General features: G+C 42.5%; 1 protein-coding gene across 1 annotated transcript in view; it reads left to right on the top strand.

The window, feature by feature from the left end:
- LOC118561538 (neuron navigator 3-like) overlaps nucleotides 1-20,493 on the top strand; it is a gene marked incomplete at both ends in the record, with an annotated part of 89,903 nt that overhangs the window by 34,925 nt on the left and 34,485 nt on the right. The window contains 3 exon segments of the mRNA XM_036133682.1: nucleotides 1,187-2,306; nucleotides 5,580-5,695; nucleotides 17,785-17,893. Of these exon segments, the coding sequence (XP_035989575.1) occupies nucleotides 1,187-2,306; nucleotides 5,580-5,695; nucleotides 17,785-17,893 (1,345 nt within the window).

Raw genomic sequence — 20,493 nt, forward strand, 5'->3', positions numbered from 1 at the left:
ACTCTGATACTCCAAAATAAAGTCTAGTGCAAGGCTGTGCAACCTTTTCTATCCAAAGAGACATTTTTTAAGCATCTAATTTTAAATTTTTTTTTTTTTTTTAAGAACCACCACTTTATTTTAGTTTTTAGGGTTTAAATAAGGAGAAATGTAAAACTTTTACAAAAAGGAGATGGATTTTCTTCTGAGATGTTGATATTTGAGCAAAATTATGTAAAAAAAAAAAAAAAAAACTTTCAACTCAATGACAAGACAAAAGAATATTGCTATTTTTTTTAGTGTCATTCAGTTTTAAAAATTCAGTATAATTATAATCTGAAAAAAACTGAAAAACTACTAAAACCTGCATCTATATTTAAAAACCTCAGTTGGCGCGTTATCCTTTTTAGCCAAGGTACTTAGAGACATTGTGGAAGGCCCAATGAGCCACTCACGGCCCCGGAGCCGCAGGTTGCGGACCCCTGATCTAGTGCAACCAGCAGCCTTTTGATGTGAAGATGTGGAACTTCATTTCAAAAATTAATTCATAGCACACCTTTCAGATGTGTTTTTCTAAAACATGTTTAAAGGCCATTAATACTTCCCCGGGAATCTGCTTTGTTGGTGTGACACACAATATTGCCAAAATGTTGATATTAAACATTCTGTAAAACCAGCTGTCTTCGTTGCATAGTGAGGCTATGAAGGTTTGAGCAGGAGGATAAGCTACTGCTGCCAGTTGTCTGCATTAAAGAAATAACAGGCAACCTTTTCCCTCTTGGCACTGCTATCTTCACATTGTGTCAGATACTTTCTTCTGTTTTACACTGCTGCTAAACGTTGAACGCTTCCTATTTTTGCAGAATATGCGTAAAACTATAAAAGGTACGCAGGCCAGTGAGAGATTACTTACCTGATGTATAAAAAAGTCCTTTGTTTTAGATCTGCTGTCCGGTCCTGTCAGATGAGCAGAAACTAGCAGTGCAGTAAAGTCCAAAGATATGTCAATATATGTGATGATCATCTCCAAACCTGATATAATCCCAACCTGCAAAATACTCCCTTATACATATCTGATCATCTATTAATGGGTTTTCAAGTAGGTTCACGTTAAATGCATTCTTTCTTTACTGATATATAGCTGATCTGTAATGACAAGTGATCATCCTTAACCTATAATGAAAATCTTATTTTTTTGTTTGTCCAGAGTCGGTGAGGGGCATCCCTGTACCCAGTGGCGTGAATGGAAGTGGTATTGGTGGGATGGTTCCCACCAGCCTCAGTGGGCAGCAGCTGGCTTCTGCCATCCCCTCACCCACAGCTGGGAAGTCCTGGCGCAGCAAGTCCATGAACCTCAAGCACAGTGCCACTTCCTCCATGCTGACAAGCCCCACGCACTCACCTTCCACGACCCCTTCACCCCAGGCCCTGGAAGGTATTCAGGCGCATGGGAGTGAGGGGTCCAACGTCGGGTCTGGCGCCGCACCTGCACAGAGGTCAATGCTGGAGAAGTTCCGTCTTATTAACCCCCGGTCGGCCTCGAGAGCGTCACCGTCCATGGCGGAAATGACTCTGCAGGAGGAGGATGACCTGTCAGAGTATGATGATGATGGTCAGACCCCGGTGGGGTCGGTGTGCAGTAGTGGCAGTAGCAGTGCTACCGCCAAACAAGCCTCAGCAAAGTCGCCAGCGTCATCCCTTTCTGCGCCTAACAAAACCTCGTCTTCATCCTCATCAAAAACGTCTACCAGTACTAGTAGATCCATGACCCCAGGCAAAGACAAAGAGGGAAAGAAGTCCGGGAAATCTTCAAAGGACAGTTCTCCTCCAAAAGAGGAGCGTGAGAATTCAGCCGACTGCACGAAAAAAACCTCTAAAATAGCCAGCCTCATCCCCAAGGGAGGAAAGTCGTCGTCAGGGAAGAAAGATGGCGGCACTTCCTCAGCTTCCACCGGCATCCCAAAACCAGGACTTAAAGCTCCGTCTACGACATCGGGCAAGCCTCAGAGCCAGTCACAGAACCAGAACCAAGCTGCCTTAAACAGCAGTGGCAACATGCGGGCAGGCGAAGGAGAGAGAGCCAAGCTAACCAAAGGAGGACAAGGTGGAAGTTTTTACACACAGCGCTCCGTCGGGGGTCCAGAGGCCAAACGGACCAGCATGACCTCGTCTACCAGTACCTCAGCCCTTTCCGGATCCAGCGGGGTGCTTGTAGGAGGAGGAGGAGGAGGAGGCGGGGCACTCGGAGGGAATGGAGTGGTTCAGCTTCCACAGCAGCAGCAACACAACCACCCCAATACTGCCACGGTGGCACCCTTCATGTACAGGTGAGCTGTGTGGAAAAGATTGATTCCTACACACACACACGCACACACACACACACACACACACACACACCTATGAAGTCTCACCCAACGATCAACTGGCGCTCCCCACTGTGCATCATGCTCTCGCCTCCACATCTCTTCACAGTCATTACAGAACAAATTAACATCCTCTGCTCTCTGCCTGCCAAAGCCTATTATTTGGCTGTCTGCGTTTTATCGTCAACGTGAAATTCAAGACACTGGCAGTGTTTAGGGATCCTTTCAGTGTCTATTTAGTCCGACAATGTTGATTTGAGGGATGTCGCACCCTGAGGGTACAGTGATCAGGTACAGAGAGTGGAGAACTCATGATTCTATATGAGATGTCAAAGTCTCTATAGCTGTTGCACCAGAAATCGAGAAAACTAATGAAATGCATTCCCCTCTGCATTGGGTGCATTAGTGATATTTTCAATCACCAACACACGTTCTGCAAAACTCACGCTGCCAACTCATTGAGCAAATATGAAGTGGATACGCCATCTGTAAAGTCTCCCACAGTCTTCTGAATAAGCTCCTTGAAACTCTGACTTGCAGGTGCTCCTTACTGCCATGTCTGCTTCAATCAGTTTAATAAGTGATGGAAGCTTTCAGCCATATTTCTGCACATTTCTGAATATTTCCTACATTTTCCCTACATTTTGCTGCCTCAAAATAGATCCAGAATGTAAATGTAGAAGTGTGATTACACCCATTCCTACTTAACCGACAACACAAATACTGAAATACTTTTGTTTTGTTTTTACCAGGGACAAGACCAAGCAGGTCCATCATAGAAGCTTTTAATATTGTGTTTATTTTCTGTTTGTTTCAGGCTAAGGACAGATGTGCCGTGTTGTTGGATGTTGTTTGTATGAGGCTTCTGTTGTGTTCTTTAGGGTGTCTCTAAATAAATGTTCAGCAACAGGCCCCACCAGAGGCTCTCAGCATGCGTTTAGGTAGTGTGAGCGTTCTAGCTGTGCAACTTGGCCGTCGTTTATCTCTCTTTTAGGCTTCTCTGCCTTGTTAGGGTTTTAGCTGTAGCATCATCCAGGTGTAATGAACTGTATGATTTTTTTGGTAAACTTTAGATTTAGCACTGATTTCTTAGATCCCAAATGTACATTGCGAGTAGGGAAAGCTCTCTGAGCAATTTAGAAACTGAGTCAGGGGATGAAATAATAAAAATGCTAAACTGAAACATTAACTCTCAGTTAATTTTTTTCTTACCATGCATTTGCTGCTAATCAAATATAGTCTGTAGTGTAGCAAAATGTTTGTTGTTTGATCAGTCAGGTGGCTCACTCAGGTGTGAGCCACCAGAATTGACAAAGACTCCTGGATAGGTGTCGTTTTCAGAAAGAACTGAATGAAAGTCCGGTTGCCTCCGATTTGAGCCCGTTTAACTGAGAATTTGCACAGGCATCCATCCGGTGGTTAATCATCCAGCCATCCATCTGTTTATCACATCCATTCATCTGTTTTCCACCTGTCCATCCATCCATCACATAACATCCATCTGTTTAGTTATCATCCATCCTCCCATCAGTCTATCGTCAATCCATGCATTAATTTTTTTATCCACCCATCTGTTTATCACATAACATCCATCCATTCATCTGTTTATTTATCATCCGCCCATCCATAAAAAAATAGATTAGAACTCTGGAAATTTGTGCCTAGCAAAATATGGACTCTTGACATCTTGAAAGAAACCTACTTATAGGAATTATTATGCTTTTCATACTGCTGGAGATAGGCACCAGCAACCCCACGACCCCATGAGGGAATTAAGCGGTTTGAAAAATGGATGGATGGATGGATGGATGGATGGATGGATGGATGGATGGATGGATGGATGGATGGATGGATGGATGGATGGATGGATGGACATTCACAGTCTTTCCACTCAAAGAGAGCACACCATTTTTTTAATTGGTGATTTAGTTTTTGGTTAAGCTGTTGCACATTTGTTAAGTTAAGTCCCCGTTTTATTTTGCATCAGTATGGTTCTATGCAGCTATGGTAGAGAATATCTGCAGCTGAGGTGGAAGCTGGTAGTGAGAGGAAATAATTCACAAGTCGCTCTCACAAATGGAAGCCGGTTCTTATCTGCAGTTATGCAGGTGGTATTCAGTGTGTGCGTGTTTGTGAGGGAGTGAGTACGTGGTACTACGTGGCCTTTGCTTAGATCTGTGTGTGTGTGTGTGTGTCTGTCTTATCCTTCTCTGCCTGCTTATGAAACTGTTGGCATGCATATTTTCTGGATTTTTAAACATAACGGCATTGAAATGTTTACACGCATTGTACTTTGCTTAAAGCCGTTGCCTGTTGTCAACTGTTTCTGAATCTCTTTGCAAATGCATGGTTTGTGTATGTGTGAGTATGTCAGCCGTCTTGGGAACTGTATTGGAGTCTGTCTTTGTGTCTTTAGATCAGCAAACAAGCAGCGAAGCATGATGCCACTCAGGCTCTTAGAGAAGAGGAAGATCTAACTGCAACGTATTTCAGCCCATTAAAACCCAACACTGTGTTTGAAAGAAAGCAGTTTGTCAGGAAAGCAAGACAAAATGGACCCAACGTCAGAGGCTGTGTGTTCTGCTTTAATTGCAGATTTTAAAATTTTGCAGTATTCTAAACATTTTATCAAAGATGTTGCCACATGGTCATAGATCCAGTAATTTGGTACTGCAAACATCTCACAGCTGAAAGTGAGGACTGGGTCAAACTTTCCTTAGACCTTCATCAGACACAGATCAAAGCGTACAAGTAGCATCTCACTGAAATTCTTTCTTGTTGTGTGTGTGTCCTGTTTGGCAATGTGGCAATAAGAATTGTTATCTTAATGCCAAAGACAGCCCAACAGAAAAAACTTTCACAAGTGGAGCCTTACTGCTTTCGCCAAAGTGCCCCGCTTGATTTATAGATGCAAGAAGCATTATTAGATTTTATGCTGGGACTATCTCATGTTCAATGGAAGGTAGAAGAGGAAAAAAGGAGAGAAACAGATGAGGCAAAATGCACTGAATTTATTTTAACCAAACACTACCACCCTAACACCCTAGCAACTGGGCGGGAGAGTGTCCTTACTTTTTTTTCCCTTAGAAAACAAATTCAGTTGTTCATATTACCTCCTGTTGGCAGACAGACTATAACCACATAATGAATGCAAAAGTGGAGCAGGTAACAGCTATTTATGCTCATGTCTGAAAAGGCCCTGTTTTATTCTTCTTCTTTTTTTCACTGTGCCTGCAGGACATTCTCAGAAAACGACTGCACCATGGTGGCCCCAGCTGACCCCTGTCTCAGCCCCACCAAGGGAGAGCTGGTCTACAGCAAGACAGCCAAACAGTGCCTGGAGGAGATATCAGGTACGACACACACACACACACACACACACACACACACACACACACACACACACGCTATGGACTCTCTGTAGATTACCGTCTTCTGGTCTTCTGTGTGAGTGTGTAAATGAGCACACATATATTGGTTATATTAGGCATTCAACCTTCCCTGGCCGCTGTGTATCTATATTTATTCAAAGTTGACCTTAAAGCTGCTTCAGTTCTGATCTGCAAGTTGCAAAAATCCCACAGAGTTACCCCTTGCAATGTTAGTATGCTGGTCTTTTTCTTCTAATGCAAAGCTTTGGTAGCACCAGCTATGTTAGTTTATCAGTGGGTATGTTCTACAACACAGTTGTGTTTTCCTGTGGGGTCCCTGTCAGAGTGCCAGAGCATTGGCGGTCAGGATTTATATCGCCACTGTTTCTAACTCAGAGTTGCATCACCAGCAGTTGTCGCCAGTCGTTTTCAGCCTGAGCAGACTGATAACCTGGGGATAATTTGGGACCTCAGGGCTGTTATAGCCAGGGCATTTTGTAATATCAGTACTTGTTAACAATGTCTTTATTAACTTTTAAATATTGATGAGAGCAATATAACAATACAAATGAGGGTCAAGCTAAAAAATTAAATAGATGGAACAAAACAGCTCATTGCTCTCATGGCTGTGGATATTTAGCTACTTGAATAAGGTTTCATCCATCTGATAATAAAACTTCCAAAACATGCAATGGGTATGATCCTGAAGTTCCGTGAGCACACATCTGTTCCAAAGTCTTAAGAGTGGGGTGAAGCGTTCCTCAAGTGACCCACAGTCATCTGTGCATCCTATTGCTGGCAACTCATCTTAGCCAAGTCGAACTGATTCAGGCTTAATCGGGTTGCATGATTCGGTTGCTGACAAGTAATCGGTTTTGTTAACCAGACTGTTCCAAACCATGGACTACCAGACGCCTGACGTCTCAGGCAGGTGAAATAGTATGTGTTTGCATGGTGAGATTGACTTTGGGGCCTGGTTGGTCAGCTTTTGTTCTGAGAGTTTTTCACTTTTCGTGAGTTGGAAAATGGGCATGAGAACCGCATGTTCAGAGAGCCAGTCCTGTTCATTGAGAGTTAGCACAACAATGCAGCCTTTGTCTCGTTACAAAGTTGAATAAAGTACACCAGATCCAAATCTTCCTGAATTCCTCTGCCTGTTATTTGGTTGCATAGGTCAGTCTTGCCACCACAAGTCGGGACAATATATGTTTTATCCATGTAATTATAGAGGGTGTGTCTGTTTTCTCCCTTCCAGCAGCAGTTAAAATTCAGTTTCAGTTAGACTGTGCAAAAGTCTTCAGGGTACATGCCTAATCATGCGATATGTTTGTAATTTTAGGTCCTCGGTGGAGCAAGTTTCAAAGCACAATGGATATTGAGGATGCTTCCTTAAAACAGAAGCCCTTGCTCCAAAAGCGAGGCCTTTTAAACTTCACTGAAATTATTTGTTGTCCAAATGATAGATGTTCTGGAGAAAAGTTTAATGGTCTAACAAGGACAAAGATTGAGCTGTTTGACCTCAATAAAGAAGTATAAACTTTCAAACAAAAGAAAACAGTATCTGCTGTAAAAAATGCCGGCAGCAGCGTCATGGTGAGGGTTAGTTCTGCTTACCTTGGTACTGTTGCATGGCCCAAAGTAGATAAAATATTGAAGACAGAGGACAGACTGTAAATTCTTTGACTTCATTTCAACTACTAGCCGGTAAAACTTTGGGCATCATTAGATGTCCTATCAGGACAGGAATCCCACACAAATCAAAACTGCGGTTGGGGTGGCTGCCAGTTATGGGGATAGCCTAACGTTTGTGGACAACTATCTCCAGATTAATCTAATTTCAACTCAAATCAGCAGCTGAATGATTTAAACCTGGACAAGGTTTGGAGTTATGACAGAGCATTTGTTCCAAACACATCAAAACTAGTTTTGTAATAGTTAAATCATGCTAACAAGAAGCTTCTGGAAAGCTCAAGTAAGAATGTGTGAACTATCCTGAAAAGTAAAGTCGGTGACAGGAAACCAGCCTGTTTGAAAGAACATTGGAAGAGGTAAAGACATGCAGAAATCTTGTTACATGTCCAAGTTTATTATTTAATATGTATGTTTATTTCTTTAACTTGGTTTCTTCTAAAAGTAATAACTTAATTTGGGTTTAATTGCCTTTGAGTTTTGTGGGAATATGTTTAAAGGAACACATAAGCAGCTGAGGCTTCCTAATTTATGTACTTGTTTCACTTGAAAATATTTAACAAATAACTGGAAGAGATCTTAAACCAAACAACCAGGATTAAAAACAAAAAGCTGCATAGGAGCAAGACTATTGTTTCTCTTCCGCATTCCAAGATTGAAATGAATTCAGCTGCATGTCTTACCGTTGAAGGTGACTGTGCTCCCTGGTGTTTGAATAAATTCTGTCTAAATTGATCTGATTTCTTAAAAGTGTTCATACTTTAGCTAGCGGTTTGTGTCACTAGGGAAATATGCGGGTTTAGCTCATTTGATATGAGTTGGAAATGCTTTCATTTGGAAACAAATTCCTCGCTCATCATAAAAGTGAAAATAGAGCTGAGCCTGGATGGCATGCAAACTCAAACAAGCCAGGCTAAGGTTGGGAAAAGAAGATGTCAAGCTCAAAGTCAGAAGAACTGTGCAAAGCAGAGCTTGCACAAACAACAGCATGTGATTATAGGTTTGGGGATGTCAAGTTGGCAGTGACATTCCAGACATATTGCTACGGTCGTGGCTTTTCCGAAGCCCCTCATTTGCAAGACAAAATTAGACAACAGTGCTGACCGTTCCCTTTGTTTAGGCTCCATTATAAACATTCTCTTTTTGTAGTCGCACGTTTCATAGTCGCTTCACAACCTTCGCCCTTCCGGCTCTTCCTCTGTGGAGGACCAGGGTTGAGTCTCTGACAGGGTAGTTCAAGAGTCTGCATACCACAGATACCACATGACAAACTGGCTTGTATTGCATGCATACGCGGAGCACGTGTCAGGGGTGTCAATTTTCAGATGTCAAAGCAGCACAACCGTATGTTTTTGGTTGAGTTTCAGAATTTTCAGGGATGAAAAGTAAGATTGAGGCAGAGAGAGCTCTAAGATATCCGCATTGGTTGATAGTGAGCAATGCAAAATATTTCTACCCCTTGAACTTTCATTTTGACACATCATAACCACAAACGGCAATGCATTTAATGGAATATTATGGGACAGTCGACAAATTGTAGTGTATAATTGTCAAGTGAATGAAAAAGGACACAAAAAAAAACACTTGAAGGTCTTCCAAGCATATATGTCACCCCTTTCCTTGTATATCTAATTAAATCAAATGAAACCTATGACCTAATTAGAAAATAGAAAATACATCCATTCCAATCAGCCCAAAGCTTTTTCACTTTTAAACATGGTCGTGGCAGTATCGCACTGTGGGAATGCTATTCTTCAGCAGGGAAATGGAGGCTAGATAGGGTTGAGACTGGGGTCAAGGTCCAACTCTCAGCTGGACAACAACCTTAAACACACAGCCAGAGCTTTAATGGAAGGGTTCAGGTCGGACATGTCAGTTCACGTCCAGTGGGAGACATCTGACCCACCAAACAATTGTCTTGAAGCTATTGTTAATGGCCTGCCAGTCGGGCATATAGCACTCTCCCTAACCACACTATAAATCTCATAGTGAACCTCAACAACTACTCACAGCTTTAGGTATTGTTGCATAAATGCTGAGTCCCTTGCAGAACTCGATATTTACCTGATACAAGGCAATTTATCAATAACGTCTTAATTACTGTTGTTGCAAATGTACCATGTACCACTTGGCACATGTATCAACCTAAAGCTGGTTGATCCATATATCAGTGTCCTGCAAAAATATCTCTGACCGGTCTCTTAGCCCCTGCTGCTGAAAAACATCCCCACTGCATGATGTAGCCACCAGCATGTTTCACTGTGCGGATGTTGTTCTTGGAGTGATAAGATGTGTTGGGCTTGCACCAGGCATTGCATTTTCCTTGGTGGATGAAAAGTTAAAATTACGATAATTCTCATCTGACCAGAGCACCATATGTTGGGGGAGTTGCCTGTGTGCTTTTTAGCATGCCCAAAACATGTCTTCTTATTTTGAACAATAAGACTTTTTTTCTGGCTCCTCTTCCATTAAGCCCAGCTCTATAAAGAGACAGAGCCTGCTATGGAACTCTGCAGCTCCTTCAGAGTTACTTTTGGTCTCTGTGCTGCCTCTCTGATTAATGGACCTGGTCCAGTCTGGAAGTTCTGGTGGGCAGCCCTCTCTTGGCAGGTGTGTTGTGGCACCATGTGATTTCCATCTGAAGATGATGGATCTGGTGGTGCTCCCGGGGAAACTCAAAGATTTTTGATATTTGATATAACCCCACCCTGACTTGCACTTCTCGAAGAAAAAAAATTGTCCCTGACTTGTTCAGAGAGCTCCTTGGTCTTCATGGCGTGATGCTTCTTGCTTAGTGGTGATGCAACCTCTGGGACCTTTCAGGAAAGGTGTCTGTACTGACAGGTCATGTGAGATTTAGATTGCACACAGGTGGACTTGATTTGATTAATTGTGTGACTTTTGTAGGGAATTGGTTGCACCACAACAAATTACTGTTTACCCCATTATCCTTAATTAAGTAAAACAAGAAAGCCAAAGCAAATTTTCACTTAGCTCTATAGTAGCCACTTTATTTTTCTCTTGATTGAAGAGAACCAAGAGCATAATAAACCGTGATTTCTGTGCACCCTTAGACACCTACTAATTTCTCTTTCTTTTTTTCATAAATAATACCTGCCTTTATACTTGTTCTGTGTTCAGATAAACAGTTTCGGCATGATGGAAGATTTGCTTTTTAATACTTAAATGAATCTCTATCCAAACAAAAGTAAACATGTTTTTTGACTTTTTGCAGTGGCTTCCAGTTAAACATGATTAGAGAATCTGTTGAAAGCAGGTGTGGAAAAATAGAGAAGGGGCTCATAACGTGTGTAGTGGTTGATGGGAATATGTTGGCTCATTGTTGATCCATGATAAGCTGCAGGGCTCACTGTTTTAGCTCCTGAAGATAGCATTTAATTAAGTCAGCTGGGTAGATTGGTGCAGCGGGGGCTGCAGGCTTACAGGTGCACTGTCCAAACAACTGGTTGTCCCACTGTGGGGGGAGGAGAGGGGGAGGGAGGAAAGCTAATGGTACGAAGTGAGCAGAAGAGAATGAAAGGGGATTAAGAGGAAGAAGTGCTGATAAACACTGAGTTGGGCTGAGCGCGTGAGGAGGCGGAGGGAAAGCTGCAGGCTGCATTCTGGAATGTGCGTGAGCACCGGCTTCACCAGCCATTTATTCTCCGTTGTGAAGCGAGAACAGTCAGTGTGTCAGTGAGGGAGGTGGCAGAACTATGGCAGGGAGCTGGCAATTAACGGAGAGACAGAAGGTGACGGGGAACAGATAAGAGTGAATGAGGAGAGGCTGTCATTAAATAGGGGAAAAGAAAAAGACAGAGAGAGAGCGCAGGAGAAGCAGAGAGACTGTGTGAGCCACGGGAGATGTAGCAGCTTGTGCATCCACGCCCCTGACCGTGGTGAGGCAGGAGAGAGAAGGCAGAGAGACAGCATGCGGATGGAGTGGAAGGATGAGGTGATTTGGTCTGGCTCATAATCGGACCACGAGTATGGGCTGGCTCAGGGATGGATCAGGATTTCACCTGCACGCCTCAGAGAGTGGTTTTCTCTCCACTCTTTGCCCTGCACTTGCTTTCCCTCCAGCCTACTGAATCCTGGACCTCAGTGGGGAGGCGCGGGACGTGGGGACCTATCTGTTTGCCTCCTCCGTGCTCCGGTTCCATCAACCCTTCGTCTGCTTTCTAAGTGAAGGTGCAACCAAGATGTGAAGTGGAGAGCCTCACGCAGGTGGAACCCCTTGCACATACTGTGCCTATTCCTGAGTCTCCTGCGGAGAAGAGGTAGGCTGCAGGGTTGGGATGAAGAGAGGGGCAGAGTTCTCAGTGTATCAGGGAGGTAGCCCAGCCCGGCGGCCTCCCCAGCCTCTCCCTAACAATCTAAACCTGCGGATCAAGCAGCGCTCGCTCACCAACCTGACCCTGCTCAGTGATGGCGAGCAGCGGGTCTACTCCTTTGAACTCACCAACCCACCATCTCGTCTCTCCCAACCTCTGAGCTCTTCACCGTACTTATCATCTTCACAGCGGCCAGGAGGTAGTCTGCAGAGCAGCCCCAGAAAGGAGGGGAGCAGCGAGAGCGCAGGTGTCCGGGGCACCAGGGCTCGCTCCTTGTCGCTTTCCCTTACTAAGGTCCTCTCACAGTCAGAGCATTCCCTCATACCGGTCCCTTGGCGATGCACAGCGGCAGGTGGCCGTCCACACCGGGCGTCTTACAGTGGCCACCCGAGGACTGAGCCATGGCGGAGGTCCAGGGAGGGGTCAGGAGAAGATGGAGAAAGCAGAAATGGATGTTCCAGCGCTGAAACGGCAGCAGGAAGGGGAGGCGGGAGGCAGGTTGGCAGGGAGAAAGATGGGGGGTGCTGGGCAGATGAGGAGGCTTCAGAGGGTGGTCCTCGAGAGGGAACGGCTCAGCTGGATAAGGAGGTGATCCTCACCATGCTGGGTGACTTGGAGCAGGTCCTGCACACCTCACCCCAACCTCAACCACGTAAGTCGATCTCCGTGATCTGAGTGATGGTAGTTGGAATTCAGCCAGTGTTGGAGGATTATCATGACAACTCAGAAAATTGGAAGCTCAGTGCGGGGAGTCAGAAATATGTCCAGGCTAACTCAAAGTTCTTAAAGAACTTGAGAATGTCAGAGTAGAAAAGGCCTACTATAAGCTGGGTATTTCCTTAATCCTCTTGTGGAAAAACCACATTTTCTCAGAGGACGGTGTTAGCATTTTAAGACACCATTTTAAAAAAAATTTGAGATGAGGCTGTGGAATTAAACACAGCCTAGCTTAGCTTATACTCACACATGCACAGTTAAAACTGGATCCCCAACAAAAATGTTAATTTTAATAATCCACATAATTTTATCACCTATACATTCCAACAGTTAGATAGACCCTAACCCCGATATAACCCTAGCAATGTGTCATTTTGGCTGCAACATTGTCCTGTACTGCTATTTTACCAGAAAGTCAAACTATTCATTATTCTTTTGGAATATGTGAACACTTCTGCAGTGTTGTTAAGCAGTTGTAAGAATATTGTTAAGGTAGAAGAAAATGAGCTCCAGTAGGAGTTTCAGCTTTAGCACTGAGCAGATTACTGCTTACTTTTTTTGGCAGGTGCAGAAATGATGCAGCACTAAAACCAAAAATACCTTCGGGTTCAGATAGTGGCAATCTGATGCCTCGTCTCCAGAAAAGGCTCAGCCTCACCCTCACAGCCTGTGTGTGAATCACACAGCCACTGTGATCAATACCTCATTATTACTCAGTGTTTGGTGTGTGCATGTCTGCCAAACACAATTTTGTTTGGTTGTTTTCATGGATGCACACTAAAATGTGTACAAGTGAATTTGTATTAGATAGTTTATCGACTTTCGGAAGTCGATAAACTAACGGAAGCCTTTTCACTTTGCCAGATTGGCCATCTACACTATACAGTATTTGCTTAGAGCAAGCGGTCATGTCTAAAATGATTTCAAAATGGTGTTCACCAGATTGAATAAAAGGAACTTTTTGCAAATATGTAGAGTAGCTACATGTGTTTTATTGGGAAATTGCATAATTTCTCAACACAAAATAGCACATAACAGGATGTATAACGCATAACGAAAATGGGTATAAGCTTTTTTGGAAAATCTGAAAACTGGCATGTACTTATCTAAACTTAATCTGGGGCAAGCAATGTCAGACATCCCTGAATTAGTAAATTAGATTCAGAAAGAGATATGGGGAGCTTTAAATCTCACAGAACTCTGATCGCCATGTCTGGGTAGGTGTGCAGTTGCTCAGATGATGGATTAAAAAACTAAACTAACAGACAAAGATGTCAAATATCAGAGAAGTAGCCAAAGATTAATATGAAACAGCTGCCAAGGTCCACAGCTCAGGTGGGAGAACCTATTAACAGAAAACTAATAATCTACAGAGCTGCAGCGCAGTTGTGTAGATCAGTAGTTCTCCATCCAAGTCCTTGGGGCCCACTGTCCTACATGTTTTAGGTGTATCCCAGTTACCACACACCTGGCTTAAATGCATGGGTGACAAACAGGGTTCAATGTGCCTTTGCATCATACTGTGAAGGCAAAGTACACTTTAGAGTCAGGTGTGCTGAAGCAGATACACATCTGAAACATAAACAGTAGTAGGCCCTCAGGATCAGGATTGACAGCCAATGTCTTACATCAAACCATAATCATTTGTTAGAATGGCCCAGTCCAAGTTCAGACATAAAGAGATACTGAAGCAAGACTTGAGAAATGCTTCTCACAGACATTCTATCCCGTCTGACTGAGCTTGAGGTGTTTTGCGAAGAAGAATTAGCAAAAGCATCACTATCCATGTGTACATAACTGATAGACACACCTCAAAACGTGCTTTCACAGGGATCTACATTTTTTAACCTCCCTTTTCTGAATATATAATGTATAGACTACTGTCAGGATGAAAGGACAATTTTACCCAGTATTACAAAAAGTGTTTCTGAACAGGATTACCAACTATAGCTTTAATGACTGTATTTGGGCACCCCTTTTCTAGCACATAAAACCCCAATAAAATACATTGCAGTCTGTGGTAATGTTTGAGAAGAAGGAATCCTATTACTTTCATGCACACATCCTATATTCTGTGCATTTTCCAGTCTATCCGAAGGGAGACATTTAGAAAAACCTAGCTGTCCTGCAGTGCAGGTGACACCTCTGCTTGGATTCCACAAATAATTTCTCATAAATGCACGGGCATGCTCTTGGCTTCTTTTCAATACTGCATGAAGTGTCCACTCACGGGCCAGATCTCTTCGTGTCACTTTGTGATGGGATTGTAATTGGATATTTCTCAAAGGGGCCTTACTGAGTTGAGAGATGAGTTGATAGATAGACATGAGAAAGAGGATGCATGGCTCTGCTTCAGGTGTGTGGTGCCCCTGGGCATTCTTTAGCTCCTGACATGTTATATCCTGACTGGACTAGATTCAGGACACAAACGCTTTTGCTGATGATAAAAATCTGGCCACTCCGGGTTATTAGGCTGTTTACCCTCATTTTCTCGTTAAGTAGCTGTAAAACAGACATTAGCTGTGCAGTTAGAGGTGAGCAACACAGAGATAAACTTTGACCTCAATTACTTAAAATGGCTCTGCGCTTTGTGGGATCATAATTGAGGTCAACGATTGACTTGAAAATAGTCGATGCTATACCACAGCATCTACTAGTGCTGCACGTCTTAATGTCCTACAGGCATGACAGACCATAATAATCCTATAATTGTTGACAGTGTAGCTGTAAAATCTAATCCTGAATGCAACCTTTTTCTTTTATAGAAATGCACCCACATTTGAATTCCTCTTTGGCTTTTTTTATTGAGTTGAAATAAAAATGTTAAATGTGACTGTATTTTTCTGCTTCTTCTCTGATTTCAGTTTGATTCTTTAATCTGGCAGCCGTTTTAAAATCAATGCATGCAGACAACCAAATAGAGCGCTGTCACAAAGGATACCTCAAAGCTGGGAGGGATTTTTCAGTGTTGTGGCAGAATGACAGAAACTGGAGAAAAGGAAAAGAAAAAGTTCCATTCTGCAAGTGTTATTCACATTGGCTGTGTGCTGCATTGTTATTATAAGGTCTATATCTTTAGGGCCAGCCTGCTAAAAAGACATTAATTTATCCTAGTGTGGTTGTAAAGTTGCTAGAAGGATTTCTGGATTCAAAACCAGCGCTGCAGCAAACCTTGGTACCTTTGAGCCAGACCCTGTTCTCCTCCGCTGCTTACTGAAAGCTTATTAATATTACCACTCAGAGGAAGTAGAGGAAATCAAATGAAGCACCACCTGTTGAAAGGTCATGGGAAAGTCTTGTAATGGTTTCAATCTCCAATCAAACTGATAATGGAGTTATCAGTCCAGGCTTTTTGCGTGTCCCTTGCATGATGGTCTTGTATCTTCACAGGGTCGCTATGACATCTGTGATACCTAGCCCACTGCAAAGCCATGCTGTGTAATTTATCAATGAAGCATTGTTGGTGTCTGGTTAACTTCACTTACCGTTTTGACTAGAAATGCACCGATATGAATGTTGTGGCAATACTGATGTTAGCAGTTTTGATGCAAATTTTATATATCTGGGTTGTGCTGTTCTTGTGGCAGAGTGATGAGTGATCAGAAAACTTTCCAAGCAGCTGATTTAATGTTTTCTTTAGATTATGAGAGATTTAAAGTGTTTCTGCTTATCTGTCATTTTCCTGATCACTCACAGTAACAGGTGGGGTGTACACCATGGACAAGTTGCCAGTCCATCACAAGGCAACATAGAGACACACAGGATAAATGATCATGCACACATACATTCAGACATAAAGGCAATGCAGAGAAACCAATTAACCAATTAAACACAGTCATGTTTTTGGACTGTTGGAGGAAGCTGGAGGAAGTTTGTGCATGCATGGAACCCATGCATGCACAAACAGAACACACATGAGAAGACCCCATACAGGGATTTGAACCCAGGACCTTCTTGCGGCAAGGCAACAGTGTTACCAACCGTTCAACCGTGCAGCTGGCTTAAACAATATTTATTAATTTTTATGGTAAAAAATAGTGTAACAACAAAATAAGTATTTCAGTACATAGACTGCAGTTGCAACTGCAATAATTTGCATATCACTAAACTATCTAAAAAGACAATGTTAATTTGTCAGGCTATCAGCTCCAGTTGCTAGATTTTGGTTAACAGCCGAACTGTCATGCTCCTCTTGGCTTTAAACCTGTAGTTCTACAACATTTTGTGACAAGAGTAATGGGTGGAACTCGATAGTGTCCACGCCAAGACTACCCTTGTTTTTTTAGAATGTATAAAAATGGTCTTTTCGTACCAACTGAAGCACAGACAGTGGGCAGCAATAAGTGGGAGAGTGGCATGGAGAAAACTCCAGTCTAGCCAGCACCTTCTTTCATTAAAAACATTCTAAAGTACAGAATTTGTGTGATGGGAAAAAAAAGTCCTGTTTTTTTTAAATTAAGCAATTAAAACCTCCATACCATTAAGCTGGGATTTAACCAAAAAGCTTACCAATGCCTATAGTTGAATATTTATCAGCCAGGCAGTTTTAGTTTACAAGCACCTTAAACCTGGAGAGCAGAGTGATTGCCATCCCCTCTGTGTCTCATCCCACTTGTTAATTACCCATTCTGCTGCAGTCGCCCACAGATAAAGACTATCTCAACAAGTTAACAGGGAGGCTTAATTGGATCAGACAAGCAGATATTTTGGTGTGCCCCCTATGCTCGCTGTGCTGAAATATCGCCGGGAGTGTGCTTTTTATCAGCTCCCTTTCAGAGAACTTCTACTGCCTACATCCAACAAGTGGTTTATTTGTAAAGCGGGCACCAGGAAAACTGCAAAATAATCACTGAAGATGTATTGGTTTAACTCTAGTAGCCTCTTGAGGGTGGAGTCTGCAGGCTTCTCCACCGTACTAGACATAGAAGCGCAGGAACTCTGACAGAGGTTGCTTTTACAACCACGACTGTCCTGAACTGACTGACAGATCTTGTGGTGTCCTGCCACGACGTTTCTGCTTCAGCCTGGAGGAAAGCAGTGGATAAAATGATAAAGTGAAAGGAGTGCATGTAGTGTGGCCTGACAGGCTGTTTACTGTATAGGTTCAGAACTGTCAGCAAAAGGCTTGCTGCCACCGCGACTGGTCACTGCTCTGTTCCCCCTTCTGAGACGTTCAAAAACATGCAGTGAAACCCTCTACGTCACGACGTCGTGACACCACTTCTTGTGTTCTGTGCTGCCATCCTGGAATATGGAGGAGTGTTGTGTGTTGTTGAGTGTGTGGTTGCAAACCAAGCATTTGAGTGAAAAACATCTAATATGTCTCAGCAGGAGAGGATCCGGAGACAAGGCGTATGAGGACGGTGAAGAACATCGCTGACCTGCGGCAGAACCTGGAAGAGACCATGTCGAGTCTGCGGGGGACACAGATCAGCCACAGGTAGGCAAACAGATGGTATTCTCCATTTCTCAAAGGTAATATCGGATGACTTGTTCGGGTGGTTTAATGTGGGGAAAAAATGCTGAAACAGAGATCTGTCAAAATAACATCCAGTGAAATGGGCAAGAGATTATTTCTGGTTTATTTAGATTTTGCTGGTATTTGATGTAAAGCATTCTCTGCTTTGCCTTTTAACCTAAGTGTAAAGACATGATTTTCTTCTAACAGATTTGTTTTTTCTATTTCTATTACTAAGTACCTCCACTTCCACTTAACCCTGCTGTAAACCTGACCCTAAGCAATATTTCCATCTACTACCAGAGTGTATAGTGGCATCATGCAGCTTTTGTCTGACATTATTTCATATTTTATTGCTAGAACTGGCATAATAATAAAGATACATTTTAACCAGCACCAGTGTTACTTACCTTAAACTTGTTTTAATGTTTAGCTTGCTTGGAGGGATCTAAAATACAGTGCCCTTTTCCTTTGTTACATCTCTTGGCCAAAACACGAATCACCTTGGATGATGTTTGGTCATTTATTTTACTTTGTAGGACATCAAAACTAATTAGAGATGGGACTCAAAACAAATTAGTCAACAGCTGGACATTGTCTTTTGTAAACCATAAAACAAATAAAATGTATTTGATTGGATTAAAGGAATATCTGATTTTAGACCCAGTAGGGGGGAAATGTAGTGGAATTACTGTATGTAATTTCCATGTAGCTGGTATTTCTAAAACAGATACATGAAAAAGTTTCATTCTGGAAACAAGTTTGGAGAAAAAGACAGTCCTTGCAAACCTAACTGAACCTTTAATCCTGGCAAATTGAAAGTAAATATGTCACCAACTCAAGAGTTGAAACAGGGTGAAGCAGTGGTGTCCAAAGTCAGTCCTCAAGGACCGACACTGGTAGTCCTGTATGTTTTAGGTGTTGTCCTGGTTCAACACAGCTAAACCTAATGAGAGCTTGGTGAGTGGGCCTCTGCAGACCTTGATGACAGACTGAGGAGGTAAATTATTTGAATCAGATGTGTTGGGAGCAGGGACAGATCTAAACCAGGCAGGAGGCCGGTCTTCGAAGACTGGAGTTGGACATGCCTGGTGTAGAGCTTCCATGAATCATTCAAGAAGGTAAATTAGTTTTCAAGGTAACATAAGACGTTGAATGTTCCTAGTCGGCTAGGTTTGGATGGATCACTTGGGAATGTTGAAAAAGGGAGATCTCCAGGATGTCCTGAAAGTGTTGGGCCAATAAAAAGTCTGTGTCTTGGATTAGGAAAATTGTTGTGAATAAACTGTAAGAAATCAGCTGAAGCAAATGGGATTTATGTCCAGAAAACTCCAACTTGAACCATAATTAACTTTTAGCCAGAAGAAAAGGGTTAGAGTGGCCTAAAGAGAAGTAGTCATTGAGTACAGATGACTGGATGAAAGTGAAATCCAGGGATTCTTGAGATGTTTTTTTTTAGATCCATCTTGCTTTTAGTTCTGACCAGCTTCTCTATCTGCATGAAACATCCCCAGAGCAAGATGCTGCCACCACCATGCTTCACTGTTGAAAGGATGTGTTCATAGTGATATGCAGCATTACTTTTTTCCCCACATAGAGTTTTACATGTAGGTCAAAAATCTTCCTTGTGGTATAATCTGACCAGAGCATGTTAACTTTAGATAATTTTCTCATTCCATCAATCCAACATAGGCTTGGTCTCATTTGTATTACATGCAAACAGCTCAGACTGCACACCAACTGAACCTTTATGGTGGAAATAATAAAAAAGATGGGATGTGGCTAGGCTCTGTGGTCTACAACTGTTCTGCCTCTTATAATTCAGATTGGTGTTTGGACTCAAACACAGTGAGAAAACCAGGCAGTCGGTTAGAGGACAGTTTATTAAAATCAAGTTATAAGCCAAAGCCTCGGCTGAAGAAGAAGGAAAACAAAAACCAAACTGAGTATACAGAGTATACGTCTCGGGGTAAACAATGGGCAATAATGAAGTAAAAATAGACTGTGCACAAGATAACTGTGGGAATGTTATGTATAAAGTAAAACCAGAACTGCCACTAAACACAAGAACACACTCAAGAAACACTGTTAGGTGTCGTATAGGAATGTTGGAACCTGATTCATGCAGCCCATCTCTTAATGATGTCAAAAAGCCAAAGGAGATGTTGTAAACCCCTTATTATTATGTTTTATGTCCATGAGTCATTTTGTTCTCTTCCACACTGGGTAAATTCTGTTCCTCTATTTTTTCTAAACATCAGACAGTTTTGCAGCAGGGTAATTTGAGGCATGTGTTTTACAAAAATGCTTTTGAGTCATATTCTTATTTCCCGTTTTGTTCTGTAATAAAAAGAAAACCCTGATTCACACAAAGAGCTTTGAACAGCAACGTAAACACATTTTTCATGCTTGCAAAATTTTCGGCTTCGGTGTAAGTGGTTGAAATAGCACGTTGTTAAAGATGACAGACAAGTGGCTTATCCAATCATATGCAAGGATTTTTGATAAGGTCCAACCTTCAAAAAAGGCAATTCCTATGGATCAGTCCCAAATGGATGTGAGTGGAGTTAGGCGGAGCGAAA

The sequence above is a fragment of the Fundulus heteroclitus genome, unplaced genomic scaffold (assembly GCF_011125445.2).
Source record: "Fundulus heteroclitus isolate FHET01 unplaced genomic scaffold, MU-UCD_Fhet_4.1 scaffold_66, whole genome shotgun sequence".
In the NCBI taxonomy this organism is placed as follows: Eukaryota; Metazoa; Chordata; class Actinopteri; order Cyprinodontiformes; family Fundulidae; genus Fundulus; species Fundulus heteroclitus.